Source organism: Ranitomeya variabilis, chromosome 2, assembly GCF_051348905.1.
Source record: "Ranitomeya variabilis isolate aRanVar5 chromosome 2, aRanVar5.hap1, whole genome shotgun sequence".
NCBI lineage: Eukaryota > Metazoa > Chordata > Amphibia > Anura > Dendrobatidae > Ranitomeya > Ranitomeya variabilis.
In genome coordinates, this window is record NC_135233.1 from 827,064,781 (window position 1) to 827,085,732 (window position 20,952).

The window sequence follows — 20,952 nt, forward strand, 5'->3', positions numbered from 1 at the left end:
TCTGCTCCCCATCCTGGTTCCAGTACCGTCAGCTGGTTCTGGGCAGAGCCTTTGGCTTAGGTGCCTCCCTCTGGGTATCCGAGTTCCACCGTCAGGTGGTCCTTGGTAGTGCTTTCAGGCACGGGTACCTCCTGCTTAGTAACCGGGTTCCAGTAACGTCAGCTGGTCCTCGGTAGTTCCATTGGCTCTTGGACCTTCGGCTACCCATCCGGGTTCCAGTACCGTCAGCTGGTTCTCGGCAGTGTCTTTTGCTCTTGTACCTTCTGCTCCCCATCCTGGTTCCAGTACAGTCAGCTGGTTCCGGGCAGAGCCTTTGGCTTAGGTGCCTCCCTCTGGGTATCCGAGTTCCACCAACGTCAGGTGGTCCTTGGTAGTGCTTTCAGGCATGGGTACCTCCTGCTTAGTAACCGGGTTCCAGTAACGTCAGCTGGTCCACGGTAGTTCCATTGGCTCTTGGACCTTCGGGTAGCCATCCGAGTTCAAGATCCATCAGCTGTTTCTCGGCATTTTCTCAGCCTTCTTGTACCTTCTGCTACATTTCCAAGTTCAAGACCCTAAAGACGATGACCCGGAAGACCACCCCTAAGATGATGACGACACCAGAGACGACAACCACCGAGATGACGATGACCCTGGAGACGATGACCCTGAAGACGACCCCGATGACGACGACCCCGATGACGACGACCCCGGAGACGACGACCCTGGAGACGACGACGACATGGGAGACCGAGAAGCAGAAGAACAAGAGGCTGCAGAACAAAGAGCAGAAGAACATTAAGCATAAGACTAAATATCAGAGCAAAAGATATTATCTAAATTATAAGCAGAAGACGACTAAGCAGTGTATGGGGGTGAGTCCGTTCCTCCTCGTGGTGCCCCTGGATAAAGCCTGATGCTGCAGGCCAAACTGAACGCGGACAAATGTAACTCTTTTGTGACAGGCAGAACGGAAGGTGTAATCTTCAAACTTTTATAGATAACAACTACGGGAATGCCTGTCACAAATAAGAATATGATGAAGAAGTAGAATATGATGAAGATAATAGTAAAATAAAAAGAATATGAACAATGTAACCAAAAAAAATAATAGGTAGAAGATGAAGAAGAAGATGAATAAGGTGAAGAAGTTGATGTCAAAGAAGCTGATGATGAGGATAATGAGGAAGAAAGTGTGGGAGAAGTAAAAAAGAAGGTGAAGGGCGTGGAAGTAGTGAAACATCAATATCTGACAAAATTTAAAAAAAAATAACAGTCAAAATCTTTCTACCGCCGAACGTCATAAAAAAAAACAAAATCCTGCTATTCTATTACATTGGGCTAAACCTCTGTGCCTTTAATGTCTCCGCCACGTCCCCCAATACATCCTACATTATTCTTAGTTGTTTTCCTTCATGTAGAATGAACCTACAAGTTTATAAAGGGTTTATTTTAATTCCGATATTTTCGTCCCATTGACTTGCATTGGGATCGGGTATCGGTATCAGATTAGATCCGATATTTTGACGGTATCGGCCGATACTTTCCGATACCGATACTTTCCGATATCGGAAAGTATCGCTCAACACTAGTCACCAGTGATGATACTTCAAATAAGTCCAACAACATTTTACTTTTGAACGGCTTTTTGGTTAATGGTATAAATAAATCGCTATACAGTCATTGTTTTTTGAGGTATCTATGAGTGGCACATGATTTTAATTTGCCATACTTCTCATTTTCTGCTCTATTTATATAAATACAATATATCATCCTTAAAGAGAACCTGATACGTCGTTTTGGGCTATTAAAGTGGTCCCAGTGTGCTGCTAGTGAGGCATTGTGCAACCTGCTGACAGATTTGCTTAAAGTTATCTTTGGCAATATTCACTTTAGATGATCTTGTGAATTGCTATAATATTTATTATTGATTTGTTGAGCTTACTTACATATATTGTGATGATGTAGAACAGTGTATCGCTTCTTCCAGGTGTACAAACCATTAGCCTCATTGGTATTGTCTAGCATGTGTAAGCGAGGGTCGATATTTGTCCCCGAGGATGCGGACCGAGTACTATTAAACCCGCTGGAGTGCCTTGTGTTCACAGCAGCATACGTGCGAGTCACAAGTCAAAGTAAAAGAAAGAGTGGATTGGGTCCAAGTAGCGACTCAGCTGGATTTTTAAATAAACCCATTAAGGGCTTTTATTTTTAGAGGGATTTGCTGTTTTGGTAGTGGGGCGAATCCCTGTCTCCACTTCGGATTTTGGAAGTGGCTCTATGGCCACAATTCCATTTAAAAATCTGTCAGTTTTGCCTTGGGTGCGTCAGTGTTGGAGTTTGCAAACTGCAGAGCAGGTGGCTCTGTGCAACCCAGATCTGTATGGAGCTGACACAGAGCCAGGGACTTCCAGGCGGCTGCCGTACCCAAGAGACACGGCAGTGCCATTGTTCATGGCAACGGGTTTTGAGTTCTAGACTGAGATTGTGGAAACCTGGCTGCAATCTGGAGGATATCACCCATGCGTGCGAGCCCTGAAAATAAAGGCTCCATTTATGTTGAACTTTCTGTGGTCCCTGCCTATCTGTCACATTGCACCAGCGCCACTGTACTACAATATTAGTTGAGAAAGGCTCCGTGTGAGCAGAAACGTTGCCACACCATGTGGGTTTGAAATAAACCACATTTTTTCATCTAAATCTATGGAGTGCTGCCTTAATTTTTTCCTCTGTCTGGATTGGGGCAAGTATTGGATGCTTTGTTGAGGAGGCGTGCACCCACTTAATGGTATTGTGCTGTTCTATTTTTTTGTACCTTTCTCCTTCTTTGAAAAGTCACTCTTCTCAGAGGTTATTTGTATTTCTGCTTTGTTGGCCTAGTTACAGGGATTGTGGTTTTAGGAGTGCAAAAACTTGTGCTGCAAACAACATTCTTACAAATATATGCATTTTTTGTTAACGGATCAAGTTATATATCACTCCAGGGCTGTGGTAATAGAAACTCAACTCTAAAGCATACCTAAACCCTTATAATTATGATTTCTTGTCTGATTTTTTGTGCAAAAAAACACAATGGTTATGGCAAATATCTTGAGACATGGAGCCACTGTTCCAATCCCCCTGCATAGGAAAGAAAAAGTACAAACAAATATCTTGCCCCTGCGTGAGTAATATAAAGGTTATTGACTCCCAACATTGGATCAAATCTATATTTGTAAAGAACAGCAGTAAGAAAAAATGACAAATGACATGACTGAACTGAGTAAAGCCAAACCCAATGGTATCTTATTGATAAAGAAGTTGGGTGATCATATGGATTCCACCATTATTACTCAATATACAGTAGAATGATTTTCTATAAGTCCCAGTTCACAATTCTGCAGGCCATTGTGGTTTACACAGGCAAGAGCAAAATGAGGAATAGATCCTAGCTAGGGACAAGAGACACTCTGGTCTGTCAAGGACAAAAAGGCAACACTGCAAATAATATCAAAATTAGCAGCTGCCCATTTTTTTGCAATTTTGGGCTCGTTCACACATCCTTTTTCCGGTACTGGAAAAAACAGTATCAGAGATATCCATGTCTGTGTGTACGTGTGTTTAATTTATGTGCCGCATCAGTATCACACGTACCGGCACCTGGGAATCAGCGGTACTGTTCACGCTGGTTCCTAGGTGCCGGTACGTGGGACAATGATGACACACAAGTGTTCATTTGTGTGTCATCAATGTGCAAGTCTGCGGGACATTTTGTGCTGGACATGTCAGTGTGTTTTGCCCACGGACACACAGTCTGTGGAAACAAACTGACATGTGCACAGACCCATACACTTGAATGAGTGTACTTGTGTAAATGTCTCCGGTACGTGTGAAAACTGTCACCACACGTACCTGAGACACTGATGTCCAAAAGAGCCCTTAAAAGTAGTATTTTACAAAACCAAATGGGCAAGAGGTTTTCCCAAACTCAACAAAATATTGAAAGGAAAATATTAGTTGACTATGCAACTTCTCCCTTTAGTCACTGTTAAATAAGTGAATATTTGGATTTAAGTCACAGAGATGATAGCTTGGTTTGTCTGTGGCAAGCAGCTTTATTATTGTGCAATATGATGAAGCAAAGATATTCCATCAAATATACTTGATGTACTCTATGTGAAGAGATGGCTCTCTTTGGAGGAGTCAGACTTTGGAAACATGGTATTTTAGGGATACCATACTAGCTGTTGACAATTCTAGCCCATAAGCAATGTTCCTAATCGAAAATGCAAGTCCTTAAATGCAATGGCACCCTAGTAGATTGTCAAAATCATGAGTTATCCTGAATCCGCAGAATAGTCAATAATTGCACATCGCTCGTGGACACACTCATGAAATTTTCAACGATCCTTAGATCAGAGTGCTGGAGCCCCAAGAACGGGACTCTGCAGTCCCTTCCTGAATGGAATGAAGGTGCTCATGCTAGACACCTCCACTCATTCTCTGGGTCTGACAGAGCACTGTACACCATTTTCTATAGTCCCATTGACAATGAATGGCACAAGGTCAAATGTGCACCCCCACTCCATTCAAGACAAAACTGCAGGGCCTGTCCTCAGGGTCCTAAATCCCCGAATCACTGAATGTCATAGAAGTTAGATCCCCAACAATCAGTAAGTTATTCCCTATCCTATGGGTAGGGGATAACTTGTGGAAATAACCCTTTCAATTGCTTGTCATGTTACAAGAGCCACCTAAGAGTATACCTTGATGAACTTCTGAAGTCTAAAATGCAACATTGGTTAAATCTGCCTCATCTCATTGTATAATGACTCTAAACCAGAACTCAAGTTTTATGCATGGTAGTGTAAATTTTCTGGTAATATTCTAAAATATGTTTGTCTATACCAATTTAAAAAATATATAAAAATGGTATACTTCTTACAGAATGCAAATGTTAAGCAATCAATTTTCTAAGTACTAAAGTATTTATACAAAATTTTGGATACATATGTGGCACAATTAAGACTTACATTAATAAGATTCTTGAAAAATAATTTTGTTAAGCATGATCAGTTACATTTTAGAGAAGGGAGATCCTTGATTTAATCTAATATATAAAGCTGAATGTGTGTGTGTGTGTATGTATGTATGTATGTATGTATGTCCGGGATTGGCATCTGAACCGTAGCAGCTACAGCCACAAAATTTTGCACAGTCACACGTCTGGACCCCGAGAGCGTCATAGGCTATGTTGTGAGGTGAAATTTTAACCCCGCGCTTTCCAATTCACCAAACAATTTTGCCCCTATCTACATAATGGGGAAAAAGTGAAAGGAAAAGTGTTGGAGGCGTCGCAGCTACAGGCACAAAATTTTGCACAGTCACACGTCTGGACCCTGAGAGCGTCAAAGCTATATTGTGAGGTGAAATTTTAACCCCGCGCTTTCCAAGTCACCAAACAATTTTGCCCCTATCTACATAATGGGGAAAAAATGAAAGGAAAAGTGTTGGAGGCAAATTAACAGCTGCCAGATGTGAACAAGGGGGACTTAAAGAATGACAGCGATGGCACCAAAGAGTATATACTGTACAGTTGCTAAGGTGGGGCCCCAACATGGGATAATCACACCACCACGGGGATATGAACACACACACAAAATGCGCCACACACTACCACGTGCTCGAACACATATACCACCCTCAGTGCACATTTCACCACACATACACCAACCTCGCCACATAAAAGTAGAAACACAAAAGTCGCCGCTCAAAACTCGCCACGCGCAAAACTCTCCACATGCAAAACTCGCCACACGTGCAAAACTCGCCACACGCAAAACTTGCACACGCAGAAAAATTGCCACACGCAGAAAAATTGCCACATGCACAAAAGTTGCAACACATGCAAAAGTTGCCTCACACAAAACTTGCACATACTCAAAAGGCACCACACATAAAACTCGCCACGCGCAAAACTCGCCATGCGCAAAACTTGCTGCACACAACTTGCTACACTAACCTGTCACATGCAACTCGACACACAAAAAGTTGCTACACGCATGTCGCCACACAAAACTCATCTCACAAAAGTCCCTACATGCATGTCGCCACACGCAACTCAACACACACAACTTGACACACGAAACTCGCCCTAAAACACACACAAGTCTGGTATCCTTCAAAAATAAAAATCTGATTAATAAGCAGACAAACTACAAGAGCAACAAATGTACCATATAGGAATCCGGCAGCTGTCAGTCACATGACCAGTCTATTATGTGTATGTGTGAGCTAATATATACTGCCAGGGGGTGGGCTTACTGTTGGCTGGGGATTTATCAGGCTGCCATTTTAGCTTACAAATACTGAGGTAAAAATACTGACCAAATAACGTGTGAACGAGGGCTAATACAGGAGGAGATGGCATACAGCTATATACTATATACAGGAGATGACACACAGGTATATACTATTTACAGGGGAGATGACACACAGGTATATACTATATACAGGAGGAGATGACACACAGATATATACTATATACAGGAGAGATGACACACAGGTATATACTATATAGAGGAGGAGATGACATACAGGTACATACTACATACAGGAGGAGATGACATACAGGTATATACTATATACAGGAGGAGATGACACACAGGTATATACTATATACAGGAGCAGATTACCTACAGGTATATAGTATATACAGGAGGAGATGACACAGGTATATGCTATGTATAGGAGGAGATGACATACAGGTATATACTATATACAGGAGATGACACACAGATATATACTATATATAGGTGAGATGACACACAGGTATATACTATATACAGGAGATTACATACAGGTATATCTAATATATAAAGCTGAATGTGTGTATGTATGTATGTGTGTATGTCCGGGATTGGCATCTGTACCGTCGCAGCTACAGCCACAAAATTTTGCACAGTCACACGTCTGGACCCCGAGAGCGTCATAGGCTATGTTGTGAGGTGAAATTTTAACCCCGCGCGTTCCAATTCACCAAACAATTTTGCTCCTATCTACATAATGGGGAAAAAGTGAAGGGAAAAGTGTTGGAGGAAAATTGACAGCTGCCAGATGTGAACAATGAGGACTTAAAGAATGAGAGCGATGGCGACAAAGAGTATATACCGTACAGTTGCTAAGGTGGGGCCCCGACATGGGATACTCACCACACACGGGGATATGAACACAAACACAAAATGCGCCACACACTACCACGTGCTTGAACACATATACCACCCTCAGCACACATTTCACCACACACACACACCAACCTCGCCACATAAAAGTCGAAACACAAAAGTCACCACTCAAAACTCGCTACATGCAAAACTCGCCATATGCAAAACTAGGCTCACGCAAAACTCGCCACACGTGCAAAACTCACCTCATGGAAAACTCACCTCATGCAAAACTTGCACACACAGAAAAATTGCCACATGTACAAAAGTTGCACCACATGCAAAAGTTGCCTCACACAAAACTTGCACATACTCAAAATGCACCACACATAAAACTCGCCACGCGCAAAACTCGCCATGCACAAATCTTGCTGCACACAACTTGCTACACTAACCTGTCACATGCAACTCAACACACAAAATGTTGCTACACGCATGTCGCCACACAAAACTCATCTCACAAAAGTCGCTACATGCATGTCGCCACACGCAACTCAACACACACAACTTGACACATGAAACTCGCCGTAAAACACACACAAGTCTGGTATTGTCCTTCAAAAATAAAAATCTGATTAATAAGCAAACTACAAGAGCAACAAATGTACCATATAGGAAATACGGCAGCTGTCAGTCACATGACCTGTCTATTATGTGTATGTGTGAGCTAATATATACTGCCAGGGGGGAGGGCTTCCTGTTGGCTGGGGATTTATCAGGCTGCCAATAGCAACCAATCACAGCTCAGCTTCTATTTTGCTACAGTTAATTAACCTGAGCTCTGATTGGTTAATATAGGCAACAAAGACATTCTCAGTATAACAAAGCTAATATATGTTGTGAAATGCTTCTATTTGCTTAGTTTTTGCCTTTTAATAATTACATTTCTATCTATTTGTTTTGTGGTTTTTGTGTGCAGAATAAATTTTTGTTAACACATTCTATTTTGCTAACAGCAGTCATTAACCCGGGCGAAGCCGGGTAGTACAGCTAGTCTAATATATAAAGCTGAATGTGTGTGTGTGTGTATGTATGTATGTATGTATGTATGTCCGGGATTGGCATCTGAACCGTAGCAGCTACAGCCACAAAATTTTGCACAGTCACACGTCTGGACCCCGAGAGCGTCATAGGCTATGTTGTGAGGTGAAATTTTAACCCCGCGCTTTCCAATTCACCAAACAATTTTGCCCCTATCTACATAATGGGGAAAAAGTGAAAGGAAAAGTGTTGGAGGCGTCGCAGCTACAGGCACAAAATTTTGCACAGTCACACGTCTGGACCCTGAGAGCGTCAAAGCTATATTGTGAGGTGAAATTTTAACCCCGCGCTTTCCAAGTCACCAAACAATTTTGCCCCTATCTACATAATGGGGAAAAAATGAAAGGAAAAGTGTTGGAGGCAAATTAACAGCTGCCAGATGTGAACAAGGGGGACTTAAAGAATGACAGCGATGGCACCAAAGAGTATATACTGTACAGTTGCTAAGGTGGGGCCCCAACATGGGATAATCACACCACCACGGGGATATGAACACACACACAAAATGCGCCACACACTACCACGTGCTCGAACACATATACCACCCTCAGTGCACATTTCACCACACATACACCAACCTCGCCACATAAAAGTAGAAACGCAAAAGTCGCCGCTCAAAACTCGCCACGCGCAAAACTCTCCACATGCAAAACTCGCCACACGTGCAAAACTCGCCACACGCAAAACTTGCACACGCAGAAAAATTGCCACACGCAGAAAAATTGCCACATGCACAAAAGTTGCAACACATGCAAAAGTTGCCTCACACAAAACTTGCACATACTCAAAAGGCACCACACATAAAACTCGCCACGCGCAAAACTCGCCATGCGCAAAACTTGCTGCACACAACTTGCTACACTAACCTGTCACATGCAACTCGACACACAAAAAGTTGCTACACGCATGTCGCCACACAAAACTCATCTCACAAAAGTCCCTACATGCATGTCGCCACACGCAACTCAACACACACAACTTGACACACGAAACTCGCCCTAAAACACACACAAGTCTGGTATCCTTCAAAAATAAAAATCTGATTAATAAGCAGACAAACTACAAGAGCAACAAATGTACCATATAGGAATCCGGCAGCTGTCAGTCACATGACCAGTCTATTATGTGTATGTGTGAGCTAATATATACTGCCAGGGGGTGGGCTTACTGTTGGCTGGGGATTTATCAGGCTGCCATTTTAGCTTACAAATACTGAGGTAAAAATACTGACCAAATAACGTGTGAACGAGGGCTAATACAGGAGGAGATGGCATACAGCTATATACTATATACAGGAGATGACACACAGGTATATACTATTTACAGGGGAGATGACACACAGGTATATACTATATACAGGAGGAGATGACACACAGATATATACTATATACAGGAGAGATGACACACAGGTATATACTATATAGAGGAGGAGATGACATACAGGTACATACTACATACAGGAGGAGATGACATACAGGTATATACTATATACAGGAGGAGATGACACACAGGTATATACTATATACAGGAGCAGATTACCTACAGGTATATAGTATATACAGGAGGAGATGACACAGGTATATGCTATGTATAGGAGGAGATGACATACAGGTATATACTATATACAGGAGATGACACACAGATATATACTATATATAGGTGAGATGACACACAGGTATATACTATATACAGGAGATTACATACAGGTATATCTAATATATAAAGCTGAATGTGTGTATGTATGTATGTGTGTATGTCCGGGATTGGCATCTGTACCGTCGCAGCTACAGCCACAAAATTTTGCACAGTCACACGTCTGGACCCCGAGAGCGTCATAGGCTATGTTGTGAGGTGAAATTTTAACCCCGCGCGTTCCAATTCACCAAACAATTTTGCTCCTATCTACATAATGGGGAAAAAGTGAAGGGAAAAGTGTTGGAGGAAAATTGACAGCTGCCAGATGTGAACAATGAGGACTTAAAGAATGAGAGCGATGGCGACAAAGAGTATATACCGTACAGTTGCTAAGGTGGGGCCCCGACATGGGATACTCACCACACACGGGGATATGAACACAAACACAAAATGCGCCACACACTACCACGTGCTTGAACACATATACCACCCTCAGCACACATTTCACCACACACACACACCAACCTCGCCACATAAAAGTCGAAACACAAAAGTCACCACTCAAAACTCGCTACATGCAAAACTCGCCATATGCAAAACTAGGCTCACGCAAAACTCGCCACACGTGCAAAACTCACCTCATGGAAAACTCACCTCATGCAAAACTTGCACACACAGAAAAATTGCCACATGTACAAAAGTTGCACCACATGCAAAAGTTGCCTCACACAAAACTTGCACATACTCAAAATGCACCACACATAAAACTCGCCACGCGCAAAACTCGCCATGCACAAATCTTGCTGCACACAACTTGCTACACTAACCTGTCACATGCAACTCAACACACAAAATGTTGCTACACGCATGTCGCCACACAAAACTCATCTCACAAAAGTCGCTACATGCATGTCGCCACACGCAACTCAACACACACAACTTGACACATAAAACTCGCCCTAAAACACACACAAGTCTGGTATTGTCCTTCAAAAATAAAAATCTGATTAATAAGCAAACTACAAGAGCAACAAATGTACCATATAGGAAATACGGCAGCTGTCAGTCACATGACCTGTCTATTATGTGTATGTGTGAGCTAATATATACTGCCAGGGGGGAGGGCTTCCTGTTGGCTGGGGATTTATCAGGCTGCCAATAGCAACCAATCACAGCTCAGCTTCTATTTTGCTACAGTTAATTAACCTGAGCTCTGATTGGTTAATATAGGCAACAAAGACATTCTCAGTATAACAAAGCTAATATATGTTGTGAAATGCTTCTATTTGCTTAGTTTTTGCCTTTTAATAATTACATTTCTATCTATTTGTTTTGTGGTTTTTGTGTGCAGAATAAATTTTTGTTAACACATTCTATTTTGCTAACAGCAGTCATTAACCCGGGCGAAGCCGGGTAGTACAGCTAGTAAGTAATAAAATCAAGTATTGATATCCTTATCCTTACTGCTGTACACTCCAAAGAACATATCTTGCTTATACGTCTTACACTCGGGGTCGGCAGCCCTAAGGCGACTCCATTTCAACTTGCCAAGTTTAATCAGACAGATTATAAGAAAAATAATGATTTCATTGCAAGAAATGTCATTTAACCTATCACTAAATCACTGAGCTTCTGAAATCACGTAATGATATCCTGCTCTCTATTGGATAAGATTAAGGGGGATTAGTTTATATTATTATTATTTATTATTATAGCACCATTTATTCCATGGCACTTTACATGTGAGGAGGGTTATACATAAAAACAAGTACAATAATCTTAAACAATACAAGTCACAACTGTACAGGAGGAGAGAGGACCATGCCCGCGAGGGCTCACAATCTACAAGGGATGGGTGAGAATACAGTAGGCGAGGGTAGAGTTGGTCGTGCAGCGGTTTGGTCGATCGGTGGTTACTGCAGGTTGTAGGCTTGTCAGAAGAGGTGGGTCTTCAGGCTCTTTTTGAAGGTTTCGATCGTAGGCGAGAGTCTGATATGTTGTGGTAGAGAGTTCCAGAGTAGGGGTGATGCGAGAGAGAAATCTTGTATGCGATTGTGGGAAGAGGAGGTAAGAGGGGAGTAGAGAAGGAGATCTTGTGAGGATCGGAGGCTGCGTGCAGGTAAGTACCGGGAGACGAAGTCACAGATGTATGGAGGAGACAGGTTGTGGATGGCTTTGTATGTCATGGTTAGGGTTTTGTACTGGAGTCTCTGGGCAATGGGGAGCCAGTGAAGGGATTGACAGAGAAGAGTGGCCGGGGAATAGCGGGGGGACAGGTGGATTAGTCGGGCAGCAGAGTTTAGAATAGACTGGAGGGGTGCAAGAGTGTTAGAGGGGAGGCCACAGAGCAGGAGGTTGCAGTAGTCAAGGCGAGAGATTATGAGGGCATGGACTAGGGTTCTTGCCGATTCTTGGTTTAGGAATGTACGGATCTGTGAAATATTTTTGAGTTGAAGGCGGCAGGAAGTGGAAAGGGCTTGGATATGTGGTTTGAAGGAGAGATCAGTGTCAAGGATTACCCCAAGACAGCGAGCTTGTGGGACTGGGGAGAGTGGGCAGCTGTTTACTGTAATGGATAGGTTCGTTTGGGGGGGGGGGGTCGCGTGAGATGGGGGAAAGATGATTAATTCTGTTTTGTCCATGTTAAGTTTCAGAAATCTAGTGGAGAAGGATAAAATATCAGACAGACATTGAGGGATTCTGGTTAGTAGGGTGGTGATATCTGGTCCAGAGATGTAGATCTGTGTGTCGACGGCATAGAGATACTGAAAGCCGTGAGATTCTATGAGCTGCCCCAGGCCAAAGGTGTAAATGGAGAAGAGCAGGGGCCCTAGGACTGAACCTTGCGGGACTCAGACGGATAGGGGCGAGGTGACGAGGTGGTGTGTGAGTGGGAGACGCTGAATGTCCGGTCTGTTAGGTATGACGAGATCCAGGATAGGGCCAAGTCTGTGATGCCAAGGGATGAGAGGGTCTGTAGTAATAGGGAATGGTCCACTGTGTCAAAGGCAGAGGACAGGTCAAGGAGGAGGACAGAGTAGTGTCGCTTGCTCTTGGCGGTTAATAGGTAATTGGTGACCTTAGTTAGGGCACTTTCAGTGGAGTGGTGTGACCGGAAGCCAGATTGCAAGTGGTCGAAGAGGGAGCAAGAAGAGAGATGGGAGGACAGTTCAAGATGGTCGTGTTGTTCCAGTAGTTTGGAGGCATAGAGGAGAAGTGATATAGGGCGATAGCTAGATACAGAGGATGGGTCAAGAGAGGGCTTTTTGAGGATAGGTGTGATTGAGGCATGTTTAAAGCTTGAGGGGAAAACACCAGTTGTTAGTGATAGGTTGAAGAGATGGGTTAGGGTTGGGAAGAAAACTTTGGCGAGGTTTGGGATGAAGTGGGATGGGATCGGGTCAAGTGCACAGGTGGTGAGATGCGATCTTGAGAGTTGATCTATTGTAATGGTGGAGAAGTTGGTTTTGGAGTTGGAGGGCTGGGAAGTTGGGAGGACGGGCTCTGGGGGTTTTTGACCAAAACTGTCTCTGATGTTATCAATCTTCTGCTTGAAAAATGAGTCAAAGTCTTCAGCTGAGATGAGTGGGGAGGGAGGAGGTGCTGGGGACGGAGGAGAGAATTGAAGGTGTTGAATTACTGTTTAGGGTTGTGAGACAGGGAGGATATGAGAGATGAGAAGTAGGTTTGTTTTGTTGAGGCGAGTGTGGTCTTGAAAGTAGTGAGGGACTGTTTGAATGCGATGAAGTGCTCGTTGGAGTGGGATCTTTTCCATCTCCGCTCAGCAGCCCTGGAAGCTTGCCTCAGTTCTTTGGTCAGGCTGGTGTCCCAGGGCTGTCTGTTGATTTTGCAAGCTTTGGTATGTGTGAGAGGGGCAACAGATTCCAAAGTTACAGCTATTGTGGTGTTATATAGAGCGGCAGCGTCATCCGCATTGTGTAGGGAACTTATATCTGTGAGAGGGAGGAGGGATTCAGAGAATGAATATAGGTCAAGGTATTTAAGATTTCTGCGAGGGTGTGCAAGTTTGTGGGGTGGGGATTGTAGACAAGGAGTGGAGAGGGAAGAGAATGTGAGTAAGTTGTGGTCAGAAAGAGGAAGAGGCGAGTTAGAGAGGTTAGATAGGGAGCAGAGGCGGTTGAAGATTAGGTCCAGTGTGTGACCGTCTTTGTGGGAGGCTGTTGAAGACCACTGAGTGAGGAAGAAGGAGGAAGTGAGAGATAGAAGTTTAGTGGCAGCTGAGAGGGAAGTGTCAATGGGGATGTTGAAGTCGCCCAAGATGATAATGGGGATGTCAGTGGAGGAAATGAAGTAGCCAGGTGGTGAAGTGGTCAAAGAAGGTGGTGACTGGCCCTGGGGGGCGGTAAATGACAGCCAGTTGGAGGGAGAGTAGATGCGCAGAGTGTGCACCTCAAAGGAAGGGAGGGTAACAGAAGGAGGAAGTGGGATTGGGGTGAACGAGCAGTTATCTGACAAGAGAAAACCAACTCCTCCGCCATGCTTGCTGCTGGGGCGGGGTGTGTGAGAAAGGTGGAAGCCACCATACGAAAGTGGAGCAGGAGAGGCTGTGTCAGAAGGGGTGAGCCAGGTGTCGATGATGGCGAGGAGGGAAAGTTTGGTAGTAACAAAAAGATCATGGATGTAGGAAAGCTTGTTGCAGACAGAGTGAGCGTTCAACAGAGCTCCTTTTAGTGGGACTGGGGAATCGGGCTCGGCGAATGGGTATAAGGCTAGAGAGGTTACGGAAGTTTGTGATAGAGCGTGGATGGGAGGTAAAAATAACTGTGGGGATGTGGCGAGGAGGATCAGGATTTGGAGAGATATCACCAGCAGTGAGAAGGAGCAGAGAAAGTGTTAGCAGGTGAGAGCAGGATAGGGCATGAGGGGCCTGTCTGTGCTTGGAGACAGAGGATTGTATGTTGAGGAACAGTTCAGACGAGGAGGTGAGATGGATGGGGAGGATTGAAGAGGAGATGAACAGTTCCTTACTAGGAGTAGGGATTAGGGGAGTTAGCAGAAAGTGAAGGATTATAGGGGTGAGAGTTAAAACTAACAGAAACATGGTTTACAGTGACTGTGTCTAGTTACCTTCAGTTCCCTTCTGGTTCAATTCTGGTTTTAATTCTACAGTAAACTTCACACTTCAATGACACACTTATAGGATACACACTGCAGACTAAAGTCTTTGCAAACTTGAGCTATGCAATATATGTGCTACAAAGTGCATTCAGGCGTGAAGCAGAGAGGAGTGGTCTCTGTTCATCTTGGTCAGAGAATTAAGAGTGGACCAGATGCATATAGTGAAGCCAAAGTAAACAAGGTCATAAATAACACTGGGGTAAAGCTGGGGTTAGTTCAAAGACATACCATGTGAATGCTAGGAGCAGAGGCAAGTCTGTGTGGAAAGTTGGGTGATGTACTATATGTACTTCATAGACAGACAAAGCAGGAGAGCTGGGTGGATGAACATACCATGTGAATGCTAGGAGCAGAGGCAAGTCTGTGTGGAAAAATGGGTGATGTACTATATGCACTTCATAGACAGACAAAGCAGGAGAGCTGGGTGGGATTCTACTATACCTATACTTAAACTTTGATTTATATAAATCTCATTTATTCAATAGGTTATTCATTCTTCATAAATAATCCCATATCCAGTGAATTAGTAATAATTGTTCTCTCAATGTAGGTCCTGCCATTGGGATCCCCACTAATCTTCCTCTGACCACCAGGCTATGGTAAGGAGAACATTTTCCATTTAAAGTCGATGCACTGACAAAACTTGCTAACGGTAATTCAGCGCAGTGCTCAGCTTCTTTTTTTTTTTTTGACTGTAAGTGCTATTTGGCAATCGGTTAGGTCCCAGTGGAGCGACCCCTACCAATCTGTTTTTGGCTATCTAATGCACGGCGAATAAGCCACCTTACCTTGATAAGCAAGAGCTGGTATGTCACTCTCCACAAGGAGAAACCTTACCTCTTACACCTCAGTCCAGAGCCTCTCACCTAGTCAAATCAGTTCTCATGCTTCGCACTGACGAGGGCCAACAGCCCGAAACACCGTGTCTGCGAATTGAGATACTGATTTGGCTCTTATCCTAAATCCTAAGTCATATTGCACGACTCGTTAAAGGGTTGATTGTGACTTGTAGGATTGCTACTTCCAATAGGTGGTGCTATAGAGTTCAAGCCCTCTTTTTCTCTGAAAAGGCAATTTGCATATTAAATTTCCCAGAGGAGCATTGCACGGCTAATAAGCCTCCTTACCTTGACAAGCCAGAGCTGGTATGTCATGCTCCACAAGGAGAAACCTTACCACCTCTTAGACCTCAGTCCAGAGCCTCTCATCTAGCCAAATCAGTTCTCATGCTTCACGCTGATGAGGGCCAACAGCCCGAAACACCATGTCTGCGAATTGAAATACTGATTTGGCTCTTATCCTAAGTCATGTTGCAAGACTCGTTACAGGGTTGATTGTGACTTGTAGGATCGCTACTTCCAATAGGTGGCGCTATAGAGTTCAAGTCCTCTTTTTTTCTGAAGAGGCAATTTGCATAATAGATAGGTGTTACTTTATGAAGACACAAGTATCCCTTTAATAGTAAAGGTAAAAGTGCAAGTGAAGCCACCGATTTGTTCCTTTTCTGTATAATTTACAATAAACTTCTGCTTAAAACTGGAAAGTCGGAATTGAACAGCAAGGCTTGTATTGCAATTATTATAGGCTTCCAGTAATCAACAGATTACACAGACAATACATTAAGGGTATGTGCACACGTCCGGATTTCTTGCAGAAATTTCCTTAAGAAAACCGAAAATTTTCTGCAAGAAATCCGCCTTTTTTTTGTTTTTTTTCCTGTTTTTTCGCGGTTTTTTTAGCATTCTGCCAGCGTAATTAGCTTGCAGAATGCTAAAGTTTTCCAAGCGACCAATCACAAGACAGCGACGTCATCACAGGTCCTGAACCACACCATCTATAGGAACGGAAGAGAGAGCATGCACCGGAGAGGCGGGAACACTTCGGGGGCCATCAGAAGGTAAGTATATCACTATTTTTTATTTTAATTCTTTTTTTTTTACCAATTATATGGTGCCCAGTCCGTGGAGGAGAGTCTCCTCTCCTCCACCCTGGGTACCAACCGCACATAATCTGCTTACTTCCCGCATGGTGGGCATAGCCCCGTGCGGGAAGTAAGCAGATCAATGCACTCCTAGGTGTGTGGAATCCCCACAATTCCACATTTTTAATGAACATGTTGCTTTTTTTTCCGCGATGTGATTTTTTCGCGGAAAAAAATGCAACATTTGCACAAAAAATGCGGAATACCCTGTAAATAATAGGAGGCATATGTAAGCGTTTTTTTCGCGTTTTTATCACGTTTTTATAGCGAAAAAACGCGAAAAAAACGCGAAAAATCCTGAACGTGTGCACATGGCCTAATAGTACTTCTATTTGGAGGAACCATCACTGTACATCATGAAAAAAAATACAAAACAGGAATGGAGTGGAGGAACTTACTCAGTGGACATGCTTGTCATAACTAGTGATCTTGTAACCTAAAAAAAATACAAAAGAAAAAAAAATAAGAATAGAGATTATTAATATGCTAAATACAAGTAGTATGCATCTGTCTAAAAAGACAATATTTTGCAAACTGCCATTAAATTGACTATTCGTTAAAGGATATTCTCAAGTATAAAAGCTAAATTCAATCCCTGGGATAGGGGATAATTTTCCACTCGCTGAGTGTCTGACCATCGTGGCCACCAGTGATTTACAGAACTGTAGATCTGAAAGGCCCCGGCTGAACGGAGTGGTAGTCAATCATGCACCCCGCAGCTCCTCTCACTCCTTAGGGGAGATGGCCGAGCCGTGCGCTCTGCTGATGTTCGACACTCTTATTAGCACAAATGAAGTGGCTGTGCACATGATTGTCCCATTTTTCTAGAAGAAACTGACTGATTTTTTTTAGATTACCCTGAGAGGTAGGTTCACATGAGCGTATAGAATAATTATTCAGTGCTTCATCCAGAAAAATGGGATGATTTCCTTCTCACTTGTCATTTGTATGCAATTCGTATATAATCCATTTTTTATAGCAGCTATTGAATAACTGGTCCGAGTGTTGCCCTATTCCACGTACAGCACTTGGACCAAAAATACGGCCATGTGAATGAGCCCTCCATGGGGTTATCCAGCCACGAGACATCGATGGCCTATCCTTAAATGAGACTTGTTCGGCAGTATCCAGCATTCGCCTCGGCTTATAACAGCTTATGGGTGGGGGTGCCAGAAGTCTGTTTCTCACTGATCTGGTATTGATGACCTATCCTTGGGATGTCAACAAAATTTTGCTAACATACAACCCTTTTAATGCGTTTACACCTTACCCCATATGTCCAGCTTTTTTTTTAAAAAAAAAATCACCCCCTCCAAAAACAAAACATCACCAGGCAAATACAATACTAAGACGTGATACCGGCTAACCTCTAGTTTAGGTTGCACACGGTATATTTTTGTCACAGATGCCACCATATTTATTACTAGGATTTCCAGAAATACAGTATTTCATATAGATCAATAAAAACATACCTTACAATACCAGCTGCTGCTAAGAGTCCTTAAAAAGTATTCAGCTTATGGAATTGTCTTACAAGAACCATTACAAAGTACAGTACATCACTGCATTAAAAACTTTCAAAAGATGGTAAAAAATACATGGGAGTAAAAATGTTAAGCCTCATGGGGCAGTAGGACCCAATTAAAGAAATAAAATGAGCCAAGCCGCAAGCTCAACACTGTACACAAGTGGTAATTTTGCTGCGTACAGAGAAATAATGGCACATAGGAATGTTTCGCTTTTTTGTTAAGAGTAATACTTGGCAGAAAAAGAAGATGTAAAACAGAGCCAGAGTCAATCCATCATCAATTTACAGATCTGTTCTCGCAAAAGCATGATCTTGCACTGTAGTGTGTGACTTTTGACAGAAGGGATTGCAAAATTACATGTGAGCCATCGAGAGGACCTTGAAAAAACTCTCTTAGATCCAAATTGTTATTCACAAAGAATTTGTTTTGGCTTAAAGTCTCTTGGCTTCAACCCATTTAGCGAAGAGCGGAAGATCATGAACTCCTGCTTCAATTAGATTGATGTAAGGCAACAATGACAGGCTAAGTGTCCTAATGGGACAAATGGGAAAAGGAATAGATAGGCCTAACATTAAAGCAAGGGAACCTGTCAGCAGGATTGTGCTCAGTAACCTACAGACAGTGTCAGGTTGGCGTCTTTATACTGAATAAAATGATACCTGGTGATGAAATCCGTTCTGTGGTTGTTTAATTTTTATTTTCAGTTTTGAGTTAATGATGTGCTCGTGCTTAGGGGAGGTCAGTTAGGGGGGGTCTTCATGTGGTGGTCTGCTTAGATATTAATACTGATGGCTCAGTGATCCCTCAGTGACCTGCCCCTATTTTACATATTGAATATTTTATGTTTAAAAAAAAAAAATCCCACAGGGACGTGATAACATGCTTAGTAGGCAGACTAGTCGGGGGGAAACCAACGTCCTATGGACTAGTCAAAGGCTTTATTTACATATTGTGATGCAGCGGTAGCACCGTACGCAGTGAAACGCCAGTGACCCAAGCAAGTTCAAACAAAATGTTTCTTTAATGTGTTACTTCACACAGTCCATTAGAAATACACAATACTCGGCTTTAGTTTGCAGTCCATAAACAGGCCGGACTTCCCTTGGACCAGTTTCCCTGGGCGACCGCAAGACGATACCAAGTCTCTGTACTCACGCAGTGCACAGCACTCTTTATCCTCCGGATTGCTGCCGGGTAAGCACATGACAGCCCAAGACGAAGGGTGTCAGTCTCTTTGGTTCCTTTTGCCCCTGTGTTACTCCACAGAGAGAGAGCTCTGCAGACAACTGCTCTGTCTGCTTCCAGACCAACACTGACACACCTCCCCCTCTACTACAGGGCTTTTTAATCAGTCACTGCTTCACCATCCTAATCACAGCCACACCTGTGACTGCCATACACCCTCATGGACTCACTACGCCTCCATGCGCATTCTGGAGCACAAGCAGCGCTCCCCTAGCTGTAACAGGGGTCACTGCCTCACAATATCAAAATCTGCTTTCAGAAATACTTTTTTTAAAGATCTGTTTATGCGTGTAATGTAATACAGGGACTGAGGCAAGGAATTAAGCGATGTAGACAACTGCTGGTGGTTCTGGGGGCACGGGGAACATGACAGGCTCCCTTAAAAAAAAATATATAAATCTGTTTCAGCATCTTCATATTCTGACCACTATAACTTTACTGCCACTAAAGCCCCTTATCAGAATAAAGCACTTATCAGAATATTTTTTGGACTTTATAGGCACCGATAGTACTTTTTATAGAAATATGTCATTAACCCCTTTCTGACATTGGACGTACTATCCCGTCGAGGTGGGGTGGGCCCGTATGACCACCGACGGGATAGTACATCCCGCGCGATCGGGGCCGGGTGTCAGCTGACTATTGCAGCTGACATCTGACACTATGTGCCAGGAGCGGTCACGGACCGCCCCCGGCACATTAACCCCCGGCACACCGCGATCAAAAATGATCGCGGTGTGCCGGCGGTACAGGGAAGCATCGCGCAGGGAGGGGCTCCATGCGTGCTTCCCTGAGACCCCCGGAGCAACGCGATGTGATTGCGTTGCTGCGCGGGTCTCTTACCTCCTCCTCGCTGCAGGTGCCCGGATCCAAGATGGCCGCGGCATCCGAGTCCTGCAGGGAGGGAGGTGGCTTACAGAGTGCATGCTCGGAGTAGGCGCTTGGTAAGCCTGCAGTGCAGATCGGTGATCTGACAGAGTGCTGTGCAAACTGTCAGATCAGTGATCTGTGATGTCCCCCCCTGGGACAAAGTAAAAAAGTTAAAAAAAAAATTTCCACATGTGTAAAAAAATAAAAAATAAAAATTCCTAATTAAAAAAAAAAATAAAAAATAATTCCCATAAATACATTTCTTTATCTAAATAAAAAAAAAACAAAAAAGGTACACATTTAGTATCGCCGCGTCCGTAACGACCCCACC

At 43.4% G+C, this 20,952-nt stretch overlaps 1 protein-coding gene across 4 annotated transcripts in view; it reads right to left on the reverse strand.

Moving 5' to 3' along the window:
* The window catches only part of MCPH1 (microcephalin 1), a 435,753-nt gene that overhangs the window by 288,819 nt on the left and 125,982 nt on the right, over positions 1-20,952 (reverse strand). For all 4 annotated transcript variants that reach the window (XR_013221834.1, XM_077290054.1, XM_077290052.1 and 1 more), the window contains exon 10: positions 17,376-17,413. Coding sequence is in view for 3 of the 4 variants with exons in the window: in XM_077290054.1 (XP_077146169.1) it covers positions 17,376-17,413 (38 nt within the window). In the remaining variant the exon portion in view is untranslated. The remainder of the gene's footprint in view (positions 1-17,375; positions 17,414-20,952) is intronic.